Source organism: Rhamphochromis longiceps, linkage group LG14, assembly GCF_057381845.1.
Source record: "Rhamphochromis longiceps isolate RC_006_pf linkage group LG14, R_longiceps_female_GT1.1, whole genome shotgun sequence".
Classification (NCBI taxonomy): Eukaryota; Metazoa; Chordata; class Actinopteri; order Cichliformes; family Cichlidae; genus Rhamphochromis; species Rhamphochromis longiceps.
This window is the reverse complement of record NC_140570.1, coordinates 5,290,688-5,302,917: the sequence shown is the minus strand read 5'-3', so window position 1 is coordinate 5,302,917 and position 12,230 is coordinate 5,290,688. Positions and strand designations below refer to the sequence as shown.

The 12,230-nt window shown below is 43.9% G+C and overlaps 1 protein-coding gene across 1 annotated transcript; it reads right to left on the bottom strand.

Moving 5' to 3' along the window:
- Positions 1-621, bottom strand: LOC146653458 (uncharacterized; the record flags this gene model as incomplete). Its single annotated transcript, XM_085380505.1, has 1 exon — positions 1-621. A coding segment is annotated over one exon (621 nt), but the record flags the coding sequence as incomplete, so codon positions are not given.
- Positions 622-12,230: the final 11,609 nt, after the last annotated feature.

Sequence of the window (12,230 nt, the reverse complement as noted above, 5' to 3'; positions counted from 1 at the left end):
TCACAGCCGGAGACGTTTCCTTGGTGGAGTGGGGCTCCTGCTGCTGCTCTCCTCCTCTGCAGGCTTCCTCTTTGCACCCTGTGTAAACCTCTTCAGAAACTGGCAGAGCACCGACATGATTACTCTGCCGTCAGAGGTGTAGTCCGTAACTCTCCATCGATTTGTCATTTCCCTTTCCTCTGTGCAATACACAGTGGAAATGACTCTGGTGATGGTGTCGCCGTCGACATCCAGGGTGCAGACGCAGTTCCTCTGATCTGCCTTCAGGACAGAAAGATCTGCCTTCTCTGGAAGCAGAGGTGTGAGGAACCATGAATGGAGGTGGGACCCTGCAGGCGGCACCATTAAACCAGCTGGTGAGTTGGTAGGAGGAGATGGAGTGGTGTTCTCCAACTGGCTCTCTGGCACATGGGTGAAAGGTGTCGTCAGCAGCAGTTTGTTAAAGAATCCCCTGAAGGCAATATAAGGAAACGCCTTCGTCCCCGTAACCAGGTTGTGGTTTAACGAGAGGACCAGATTTTTCATAGAGTCCACATGGCTGGGGCTCAAAGGACGGTTCCTCAGGTTGGAGATTAACATCTGGCATATGCTGACAGGACTCACCAGCTCAGCTACGAGAAAACAAAAAGATCATCTGTGTTAATCGTGACATAATCAGACAAATTACGGATTTAAATGTCAAAACATGGCTTTATATCATCATATGCTATTTCTACACACAGACAATGAGAGGCCCGCAGCAGCACTCTTTATGAAAGCCTTAAGATTGGTAGAAGGTGAGAAAAATGGCTTTGCACTGTAAATGACTAAATTTCATGTTTTAAACCAAAGATCACAGCACCAAACTCTGCTTGTTAGCATGTTTAAACAGTAAAAATGTCCTGCTGATAGAATTCATTTGCAAATTCACATTTTAGCTGCATGTAAATTAAAAATGTACAGCTCATAGTAAAGAATAACTTTGTGTGTTCTTGGTGACTGTGAACAACATTTCATGATAAATGAATGTCATCCATAATATTTGTGAATTATGGACACATTGTCAGTAAGGCTGCATAGAGTTTCAGTGATGTTTAATAATGAATTCATGTTCAGCACTTATTCTTATTTTATTTAAGCATCAGTCTGTTGGAAATAAAACAGCTAAAGTCAGGTGAGAAACCTCCAACCTGCTTATTGCATGCACACAGTTTCAATTTCTCACCGAGCACATAACATACATCTGGACACCTGTACAGACACGGCAATACACAATGCACTCACATAAATATGATATACTTAATTCAGCATCAGTAGCTATAACTGATTTTGCACATAATGCGTGCAAGATCAAATTTTGGCCACATCTCCGAGGACTCCCTAACCTCCCTCAAAATTTCCCAGCTTTATAAACGCAACGAGTGCCTCTGTGAACTCTCACAGCTCCATCATGCTTCTATACAGATTCGTAATTTATTAACTTTATCGTCTAATTCAGGGCCAGTTGCTAAAACATGTAAACTCAAACCCTCCACATACAAAAACAGGACTCCAGGATGACCGCACTGACGTCAGACGTCAGCCTCCCGCAGGTTCTAATGAGTGACGTCGTTTCCATGGCGCGTGCATTAAATTGAGTGTTTTTAAGCATTTTTCAAACAAAAATTGCCCAAAATTGATGTTTCTAAAGTTTGACATATTTCACCTGAAATGTTCACACTCATGAAATCTTCCTCACTTTAAAGCAGGGGTCGGCAACCTTTCTGATGATGAGTGCCATTTAAAATTTCCTCAGAGGTCAGTGTGCCATATGATTGCATTAGCAATAAATTTAATAACGCTCTATATTAACAGTTACACACTATATAGAACCACTTTCTAGAATTATATTTGTTTGCAGATGTTGACAGCTATCAGCGAATAGTTATCAGCTATTTTGAAACAAAAGAAAGACACTTGTTATCCATAACAACAAATGAACTGTACAACAGAAAATACAAATGCTATTTATGGTCTCCTCACAAGAATGATAAGAAAAATTAACTAAGCCAATATGGCATGTCTGTTAATACAGAGACACACATGTTAATATGATCTCTGGTCTCCCACTCAGAGACACAGGTCTACGAGTGTCCAGCATTCAGACGGCTACCTGAGGACACTCATTCATTATTATCAGGATGTCCAAAAAACTCACTGAAAAGCCTTCAGCTAATCCAAAATGCTGCAGCAAGAGTACTGACAGGGACTAGAAAGAGAGAGCATATTTCTCCTGTTTTGGCTTCCCTTCATTGGCTTCCTGTTAAATCCAGAATTAAATTCAAAATCCTGCTCCTCACATACAAGGTCTTAAATAATCAGGCCCCATCTTATCTTAATGACCTTGTAGTACCATATCACCCTATTAGAGCACTTCGCTCTTGCTCTGCAGGCCTACTTGTTGTTCCTAGAGTATTTAAAAGTAGAATGGGAGGCAGAGCCTTCAGTTTTCAGGCCCCTCTTCTGTGGAACCAGCTTCCAGTTTGGATTCAGGAGACAGACACTATCTCTACTTTTAAGATTAGGCTTAAAACTTTCCTTTTTGCTAAAGCATATAGTTAGGGCTGGACCAGGTGACCCTGAATCCTCCCTTAGTTATGCTGCAATAGACATAGGCTCCCGGGGATTCCCATGATGCATTGAGTTTTTCCTTTCCAGTCACCTTTCTCACTCACTATGTATTAACAGACCTCTCTGCATTAAATCATATCTGTTATTAACCTCTGTCTCTCTTCCACAGCATGTCTTTTATCCTGTCTTCCTTCTCTCACCCCAACCGGTCGCAGCAGATGGCCCCGCCCCTCCCTGAGCCTGGTTCTGCTGAAGGTTTCTTCCTGTTAAAAGGGAGTTTTTCCTTCCCACTGTCGCCAAAGTGCTCATAGGGGGTCATATGATTGTTGGGTTTTTCTCTGTATCTATGAAGCGCCTTGAGGCGACTTTTGTTGTGATTTGGCGCTATATAAATAAAATTGAATTGAATTGAATTCATGTGAGAGAAAACCTGCTCACACAGACATGTAGAGCCAGATACTGTCAATAATGCCTCTGCAATGTTCTGAAGACAGTTAAACTTGTCAGGTAGTGATGTCCAGCAGGTGAAAATGCAGCTCCATGAACAGGCACAGCTGTGGATTCCAGCTGCTTCGATGTTGCATTAACTGGCATTAACTCAGCCAGTTAATGCGAGACAAATCCAGCAGCTCATTAAAGATTTCTGGTTTGATTAGAAAATAAAACACTGGTCCATATGCCTGAAAGTCCCAAAAATGCATTGTGTCTCGAGTCCGTGTATCTCCGTGGTGCTGATGCTGTGCTGAGCGGAGAGCTCCTGAAGCTTTTGAAGTGTCAGAATGTGGAAAGCTAACAACGTCCCCCTCACCAGTAGGTGAAATTATTTTTAGCCAATTACAAGTAGAATCTGGTAGTTGGGGTTGTTAGTTAAGATACCGTCATTAAGAAGAGGCACAACTAATGTGTCTATGCGAGCTGATTTGCGATGTGCACCGCTGGCGTGGCCATTTATTTTTTAATGCACCCTCTCAGATTAACTCACTGTGTGTCGTGCACAGGGCTGGACTGGGACAAAAAATCGTCCCGGGCATTTTGACTAAAGACCGGCCCACCAGGTATTAAAGCCATAAAGCCTTTGAATGAAAACAAACGCTGTTGTGACAGTGATGCACAGTCTTGTTGGTATATATGTATGATTTCTATACATTTTACATCAGATAAAAACTTTGGTTGTAAGCTTCAGATAATTATTTAATAACAGCCAGACATTTTAAATGAAAATAAGAAAGTATTTCTTTGTGCCCCCCTCTCCCTGTTAATGCCCTACCTGGCCCCTGGCAAAACTTTGCTAGATCCGCCCCTGCACAGTTACCAGCTGTCAGCTACTTAGAAAATGATATTGGTGTTATTTGTCTCTCAGAAACAGTTCATAACTTCCCTTCAACTCATTCATGTCACCTAAAAGGTAAACCTGTTTCTCCTTCACCTGTTCAGCTCTGATGATCCAGTAAGGACATCTCCTGGTTTCATCTTCATGTTTCCCTCTCACCACATATACAAACCAATATCATGACCAGCACTATTTACAGCTGTGGCTCCAGCAAACATCAGCTGACACTAGAAATTAATATTAAAGAAATTCTAACAACAGCTGATCAAGCTTAAACGTGCTGCTGTTGTTTAGCTCGACATCTGCCGGTTTCCTCTTTCTGGCGCAAAGTGAGCGATAAACAAACAAGAGAGAAAAGCCGATCAGCTGATCATTGATCAGTTTCATGATTGAAGTAGCAACAGGAGAGGGAGGGGAGAGAATGAAAGGAGAAGAGGCAGCTGTGCAACAAAGACAAAGAATAACTCCAGCTTTGTGTCTTTTCCATTCTAGCTGAAGTCCGGGACAAACTGTGTTCCCTCTCAGCTTAACATGAAAGGCGTAATATTTTCTCTGAATGCGGGAGGATTCCGTCTTTTTACGGGACGGTTGGCAACTCTACTAACTAACCTTATGAATTAAATAAAGTTCAACATCAGTAACATCAAAGCACCCACCCAGCTGTATAGAAACTCCATCATGCTAGCTAGTACGCAGTACGAGTTATTGTAACTGACTGTAAAAAGTCAGCACAACGAAAATAAACTCCACCTAAACTTTATATCTGACCCAGATAGACTGCAGGTCATAACTTCTTACCTGAAGTTCAGTTCACCTGACGCTCGGACCGGCGGCCGCCCCGGGTCTCTCCTCGTCCTGCCTCCGATCTCCCTCATCCACCTGCTGGCCTCCACCACTTGTTAATTTTTTTTTTTTTTGCCTGTCCCGTTTGGCTCTTTTGCCATCAGAATTGTTGTCTAAAGGCAAAGAAAGATGCCCAACGGATTTACTTTACCAAACTGACCATCCCAGCCTTGCCATAATGGTCCATTTGATTCACCTTTTATTGTTTATTTTATTTTCATTTACTGAATACGGGACAGACTTGACTGGGGGAAAGAAGGGGAGAAAGAAAGAGGGAAAGAGAAACAGCTGAGAAGAGGGACGGGGGAGAAGGGCAAAAAACAAAAACCAACAGAATGAGCAGAAAAAAAAAATGAAATAAAAAATGCATCTATCGATCACCTGGATCACCTGCTGAGAAAGAAAAAAGAAAACAAGCAGAAGAGAATAAACAACATCACAATGATATATGGGAATATGACAGTAAATACTAAATATTAAACATTATTGTGCAGCACATAAGATCAACAGAACACAGTGTGCTTTGAGGTAGGAGCCAAAAAGGGTGTAGTTTGTGGGTGTGATCACCCGTGTGTACACCTGTGAGCATGGACGCGCTTGTTTTTTTAAAAGGTTCCTTCATGTAATGATCTGCTAGAGGGTGTGGGGGGGCCACAGCCCCGTCCTCCAGGGTATGAAGCAGGTATGGAGGAGATCAAAACTCCAGACATCCAGAGGCCCCCAGAACACAAGAGACCAAGGAAGACCAACAGAGGGGCAGCCGCGCCACTGTCCCAGAAAGAGCTGAGGAGAGTCCCAGATGAGGGCTCACTCAGCAGCCGCGGAGCAGAAGCCAGGGGGAGTTGCAGTGACGCGCCCGTGAGCTCCGCCGGCAGCCAGCCGAGCCTGAGTGACCGAGCCCCAGGCCGAGAGGCCGGGGGCACCCCACCTCCGAAGTGGCCCGAGCGAGCCCCAGGCTCCAGGCCCCGATAAGCGGCCGCCAAGGAGTGAGCCGGTGTGTACCTGGACGCCCATCCCCGGACACAAAGAACCACCAACGCACCGATGTCTGAGGGAGTCCGCCACTGGCAGGGGAAGTGGTGGTAGGGGGAGATAGGCCTCCAAACCTTGGAGGGCCTGAGATGTCCCCAGAGAGGTGGCGCCTGACACCCAACCTGACATATAGACACAGAAATACAGGCACACACATATACAAACATCCATTCCCACCCTCATGCTCTCATATGCACTTACTCCACACTCAACCAACGTGGAGACAGACATAAAGAGACGCTGTACACACGATCACACTCCCCAAGTGTACTCTACAAACCGGGTCTAGGTACCCTTGCCCCTGGAGGGGGAACTGCACCCAGACCCAGGTGGTGTTACCCTTTTCCCTGCGGTGGGGGGAGGCAGACCGCCCCGACTCCGCAGCAGCAGGGAGGCCCCACACTCCAGACCGCAGTCGGACGGCCAACTCCTCCTCCTAGCCCCCCTGCTCCAGCAGGTCGCAGAGAATGGGGGTGAGAGAAGACTCCAAACCTCCCTCCACCCGCTCATTGTAGTGTTGATGCATGTGTGTTCTAAGGTGCATTTAAAACCCAGGAGGGCATGGAGCTACCTGCCAGAGAGCAGCAGGTAAGCGCATGGTCCCTCCTGCTAGCCCTCAATGTCTACGTGTATTTAACCTTGAGAGGTGGGCAACGACGCCAGGGGTGGGGTGTACACCCTGATGGTACTTTGGATTCCGTGTATCGCGCCCACCCCCAAGATCCTATATGTATGTGTAATGAGAGTGTGAGTAATGTGAATGTCTAAGTTGTGGGATAAAATTGAGGCAGAGGCAACCAGAAGGGGACAGAGGGGGGGGGTGGCCTCCTCTGCACCCTGGTGACATACCCCTACTCCAAGGTCCTGCGTGTGTGGGTGGTTGTGGTGGAGCGGGAAGAGGGAGGCAGCTGGAGATGGGGAGGGAAGGAAGGGAGGGGCAAGTGACCCCTCCCTGGGGCCAGCTCCCCCGCTGACCCCAGTAGGCACCCCCATACTCCGCGACCCGCCAGGGAAAGGGGGCCCAGGCCCATCCAGACCGGGGCCCAGTGCAGCAGCGCCTCCCGGCCCCACAGAGCCCGGGATAGTCCACCCAACCCCACCACAGAGAAAACTGCACCCACCCCACCATCCACTCATCTTCCAGACTACATAAGACAATAAACACCCAGGCTGAGATCTTCCTCCACCTCTCCTGTATCTCCCCCTCCTGCAGAGAGAGCTCCTGAGGAGAGGAAAGCTCCTGCAAGATGTGACAATCTCCCCCACCAGTTGAAGAGCCCCCCCAGGTGGCTCGATGCACCGACGGCACCCTGCTCCAGGGCTGGGCCCCCATGCACCCACCCGCCCACAACCCCGGCAACACACCAACCAGGACCCAAGCCCCCGAGGCCCGGCCCGGGCCCCAGCCCAGAGACGGAGCGCCCCCAGAACCTCACGCCCATCCCGGACCCACCCAGGGGCAGCCAGGCTACCAGGTCAGTAACCCACGTCCGTCAGCACAGACCCTCCCCTAGCCCCGCTGCACGCAGCCGCGAGGAAACAGCCACCTGAGAGCCAACAGAGCCCCTAACCGGACATGACCGCTACCCCGGGTTGAGCCCCCCAAGGAAGATGCCTCCGGGGAACCCCCCGACGCCCTAAGCCTGTCCCTACCCCCACACCAATCACAACGGTGAAGGCGGGACCAAACTATGACCCCCCACCCCCACTAGGTGATGGAGCTGATCAAAGGAGCCCAGAGCAATTGATCTGATGTGGTGGCAGAGGCTGTATCAAGACTAATGTAATCTAATAGATAATTTCTATATTGGTTAGAATTAAGATTATTTTTATTTTTCCAGTTCATGAGGACTGTTTTCTTGGCTATGCATAGGGCAGTGAAAACCATATGGGCGATATTCTTTTCTGAAGTGACATTATCTAAGCTGCCCAACAAACACACTAAGGGGGAAGTTGGAATGTTACATTTCAGACACTTTGATAAATCTTCACATATCTCGCGCCAAAACTTCTGAACTGGTGGACAGAACCAAAGAGCGTGGATATAATTGTCCGGTGAATTGGTTTGGCAGTGTGAGCAGTTGTTGGTAGACGTAAAGCCCATCTTGAACATCCGATGACCTGTATAGTGCATTCTATGTAATATTTTGTATTGAATTAATTGAAGACTGGGATTTCTAATTAGATGAAAGGTTTTTAAGCAAATCTGAGACCAGAAGTTTAGGTCTAAGTTAACTGATAAATCCGCTTCCCATTTTGCAATAGGAAGTGATATTGATTCATCTGTTTTAGAAAGCATTCTGTATATTTTGGATAGTAATTTGGGGGGTTTAAGAGTAAGAAATTGAACCACACTTGGTGGTGTTTGTAGTTCAACTTGACCCGGTTTAAATTTCTTTTTTACTATGGATTTAATTTGTTGATATTCTAAAAATCTTTTCTTGTTGATCCCATATTGTGTAACTAGTCCGTCAAATGAGATAAATTCTGTTCCTTCTAGTATATGTTCTAAATATTTGATTCCTTTACCACTCCAATCTGAAAAGTTTATCATATTATTGTTTTGTAATATGTCAGGGTTGTTCCAGATAGGTGTACGTTTGCATGGGATTAATGAAGACGCTGTCAATTTTAGAAACTCCCACCATGCTGTCAGAGAAGAGCTGATGTTGATGCTTTTAAAGCATTCATGTCGTTGGATGTTTGAGCTGATAAATGGTAGGTCTGAGATCTCTAGATTATTGCAAAGTGCTTGTTCTACATCTAGCCAAGGTTCATCTAAGAGGGTGTGTTTTAGCCATCCTGAGATAAACTGAAGCCTGTTGGCTAAGAAGTAGTGCTGAAAGTTAGGCAGTTCTAGTCCTCCTTTATCCTTGGTCTTTTGTAGTGTTTTTAAGCTTATACGTGGGGGTTTATTTTTCCAAAGGAATTTGGACATACATGAATCTAGCGATCTGAACCAATCTTGTGGCAGTTTAGTTGGGATCATTGAGAATAAATAATTTATTTTTGGTAAGACCATCATTTTTATAGCGGCAACCCTTCCCATGAGTGATATGGGTAGACATTTCCATCTAGCCAGATCATCTTCTACCTTCTTTAAAAGTGGGATATGGTTTAATTTAGTTAGATCTGCAAGCTTGGGAGAAACATTAATACCTAAATATTTTATATTTCCCGATTGCAGTGGTGTAGAAGAGGAATTATGGAGGGAGCAATTAATCGGTAGAACTGTAGATTTTGACCAGTTAATTGAGTAATCTGATATTCTTGCAAAAGAGTTTATCAATTCAATCACCCCAGAGATATTGGTTTGTGAATTTTGGAGAAAGAGTAACACATCATCCGCATAAAGGCTGATTTTATGTTCCACGTTCTTGCATTTTATGCCCTTAATTACTGAATTCTGTCTAATTGCTGCTGCTAGTGGTTCAATAAAAATTGCAAACAGTGAAGGGGAGAGTGGGCATCCCTGCCTGGTGCCCCTCAAGAGACAGAAGCTGGAGGATGTCTGGTCATTTGTTCTAACACAAGCTGTTGGGGAATTATATAATATTTTTAACCAGTTTATGAAAGAAGATCCAAAACCAAATTTGTGTAAAGTTGCAAATAGAAATTTCCAGTTAACTCTGTCGAATGCTTTTTCTGCGTCTAAAGAGAATATTGTAGTTTCTAGGTTTTTACTGTATGAGTAGTCTATTAAATTAAGTAATCTACGTGTATTTGTTGATGAGTGCCTACCTTTTATGAAACCAGTTTGGTCAGGATGAATTAAGAGGGGGGTTATTTTCTCCAGTCTCTTTGAGAGAGCTTTGCAGATTATTTTAAGGTCTACATTTATAAGGGATATTGGACGATAGCTTGAGGGATATACAGGGTCTTTGCCTGGTTTTAGCAGGAGATTAATGTTTGCAGAATTCATATTTGATGGAAGTCTGCCCTTTTCTTTAATTTCCAACAGCGTTCTGTAGAAAACTGGTGCTAGAATCGACCAGAATTCTTTGTAGAATTCTGCAGGAAAGCCGTCTGGACCTGGAGCCTTATTATTGGGCATACTTATCAGAGCTTCCTGGAGTTCACCTGGTGTCAGTGGTGAATCCAGTGCCATTGCTTGAGTGTCTAATAATTTTGGAAGAGTTATGTTGTCCAAAAACTGATCAATTTCTTTTTTAGATGGGTTTATTTGTGGTGAATACAACGTTTTATAGAAATCCCTGAAAATGTTGTTTATTTGTATCGGATCATATATTGTGTTCCCAGATGAATCTTGAACAGCACATATAGTTGTTTTTTCTTTATTTATTTTTAGCTGGTTTGCTAGAAATTGACCGGATTTATTACCATGTTCATAATTTTGTAGGCGTAGTCTTTGTACTAAGAATTTTGTTTTTTTATCAATTATCTCATTTAATTCTAGTTTTGTTTTGCGTATTTTGTTCAATGTTTCCTGATCTTGGTGGGACGCGTAGGCTTCTTCTAGTGATTTGATGTTTTTTTCTAATTCCTGAATATTTTTGTTTTCTTTTTTCTTTTTATGTGATGAGAAAGACCACTTAAAATTAACAAGACCACTTGTTAATTTTACTGAATCTCTGGAAGCTCCAAGATGCCACCACCAAACAACTGCGTTATTTTTACACACCGGCCAGCATCTGGCCAGTCCAACACCTTTCATTGTTTATACCGTTACAAAAAAAAAAAAAATCATTGGGCCACTGAGCAAATGCCCGCATGCCCGATGGCCAGTCCAGCTATGGCCGTGCCACCAGTTAACCCTTCGTGTGCCAACTGTGGCACACGAGAAATTGCAAATTGAGAATTCAGTTCACAGGTCATGCAGGGCCATAATAATTATGGCCCATGGAAATTATGCCCCCCCCCCCCCCCCCCCACCCACCCACCCACCCCAATAATCACACCCAACCAATACAACCCCCCCCCCCCCAAAAAAAAAATAAATAAATAAGCTGTTGATTTTCTTTACTCATTTCAGGTATTACCAGCAAAACAGTTGCATGTTTAATCATCTGGGAATTTACCCAGATTTATTTATTTATTTAGACAGAGATCTTGACCCCCACCCCCCAATGTTCAGCAAAAAGTTACACCGATAAGGTCATGGCACACTACTCTCCCCCAATTAGCTCCCTGAATAACTTCAAATTATTGATACCGATATCGGCAATAATGGGCCTGTATTTACTTGGTATTGGATTGATACCAGAATTTGTTGTGTGGCATAGCACTACTGTGAATGAGGGAAAGTGTGAATGTTGAATGTTTTTGTTGAAATGTTGAGGCAAGTATATACATGTTAAATGACAAGATATGCGTGTTCAAACAGCATCAGTTAACACACAACTTCAAGGTTTTTTTTATTTCTATATGATAATTCTTCATAATTAAACAACAAGAACGAGTAATCTGATGCCCTGTAATCATTATGAAGCAATAATTTGAAATACAATAACACATTAAGTTTGTACAAAGTATTGTATCGGATCAGTATCGTCGATACCACCCTGAATTTTACTCCTTACTATGTATGACACTGTCTTTAATCTTGTCTTCCTTCTCTCACCCCAATCGGTCTCAGCAGATGGCTGCTCCTCCCTGAGCCTGGTTCTTCCAGAGGTTTCTTCCTGTTAAAAGGGCGATTTTCCCCTGTCGCCAAAGTGCTTGCTCATAGGGGGTAATTTGCTTGTTGGGTTTTTCTCTGTATGTATTATTGTAGGGTCTACCTAACAATATAAAGCGCCTTGAGGCAACTGTTGGTTTGGTACTGTATAAATAAAATTGAACTGAATTGAATTGAACTGAAGTCAATTGAAAACTGCATAGTTTTAGTGGACCTCAATAGCTCACTGGAGCATTTGTTGAACTAAATCATTCATTTGTCTTTACTTCCTGATTTAATGTGTTTAAACTGCTGTTTGTTAGGAAGTCGTTGAAATTTATTAAATTGAACAGGAAATACTTAAAGATGTCCCATGCAAAGAGCAAAGAAAAAAAGACAAGTTACAGACTGTGTTAAAGAGGCATGCAGCTGTTTTCTCTAAAAAGCTAGGAAAAATGAAAAGGGTTAAAGCCGAACTGCCTCTAAGACCCACTGTACCCAAATTCTGCCCACCACGTAACGTGCCGTATGCTCAAAATCTTCTAAACCCACAGATCTGTGTGGATAAGTATCCAATTCCACACACTGAGGACTTGTTTGCTTCGCTAGGTCAATTGCTCCAACTGGACCAATTGCTACCAATTGATACCTGGACAACATGCTCGTCGGTGGTCCTGAGGATGCACCTCAAATGGATGAGGTCCTGAGCAGACTTAAAGAAGATGGCCTGCATCTCACGCAAGAGAAATGCCTGTTTTTCTTGGTCTAATGATATTCGTTTTGAGCCAGAAAGAACATTCCTGACACAAAATGGAATCA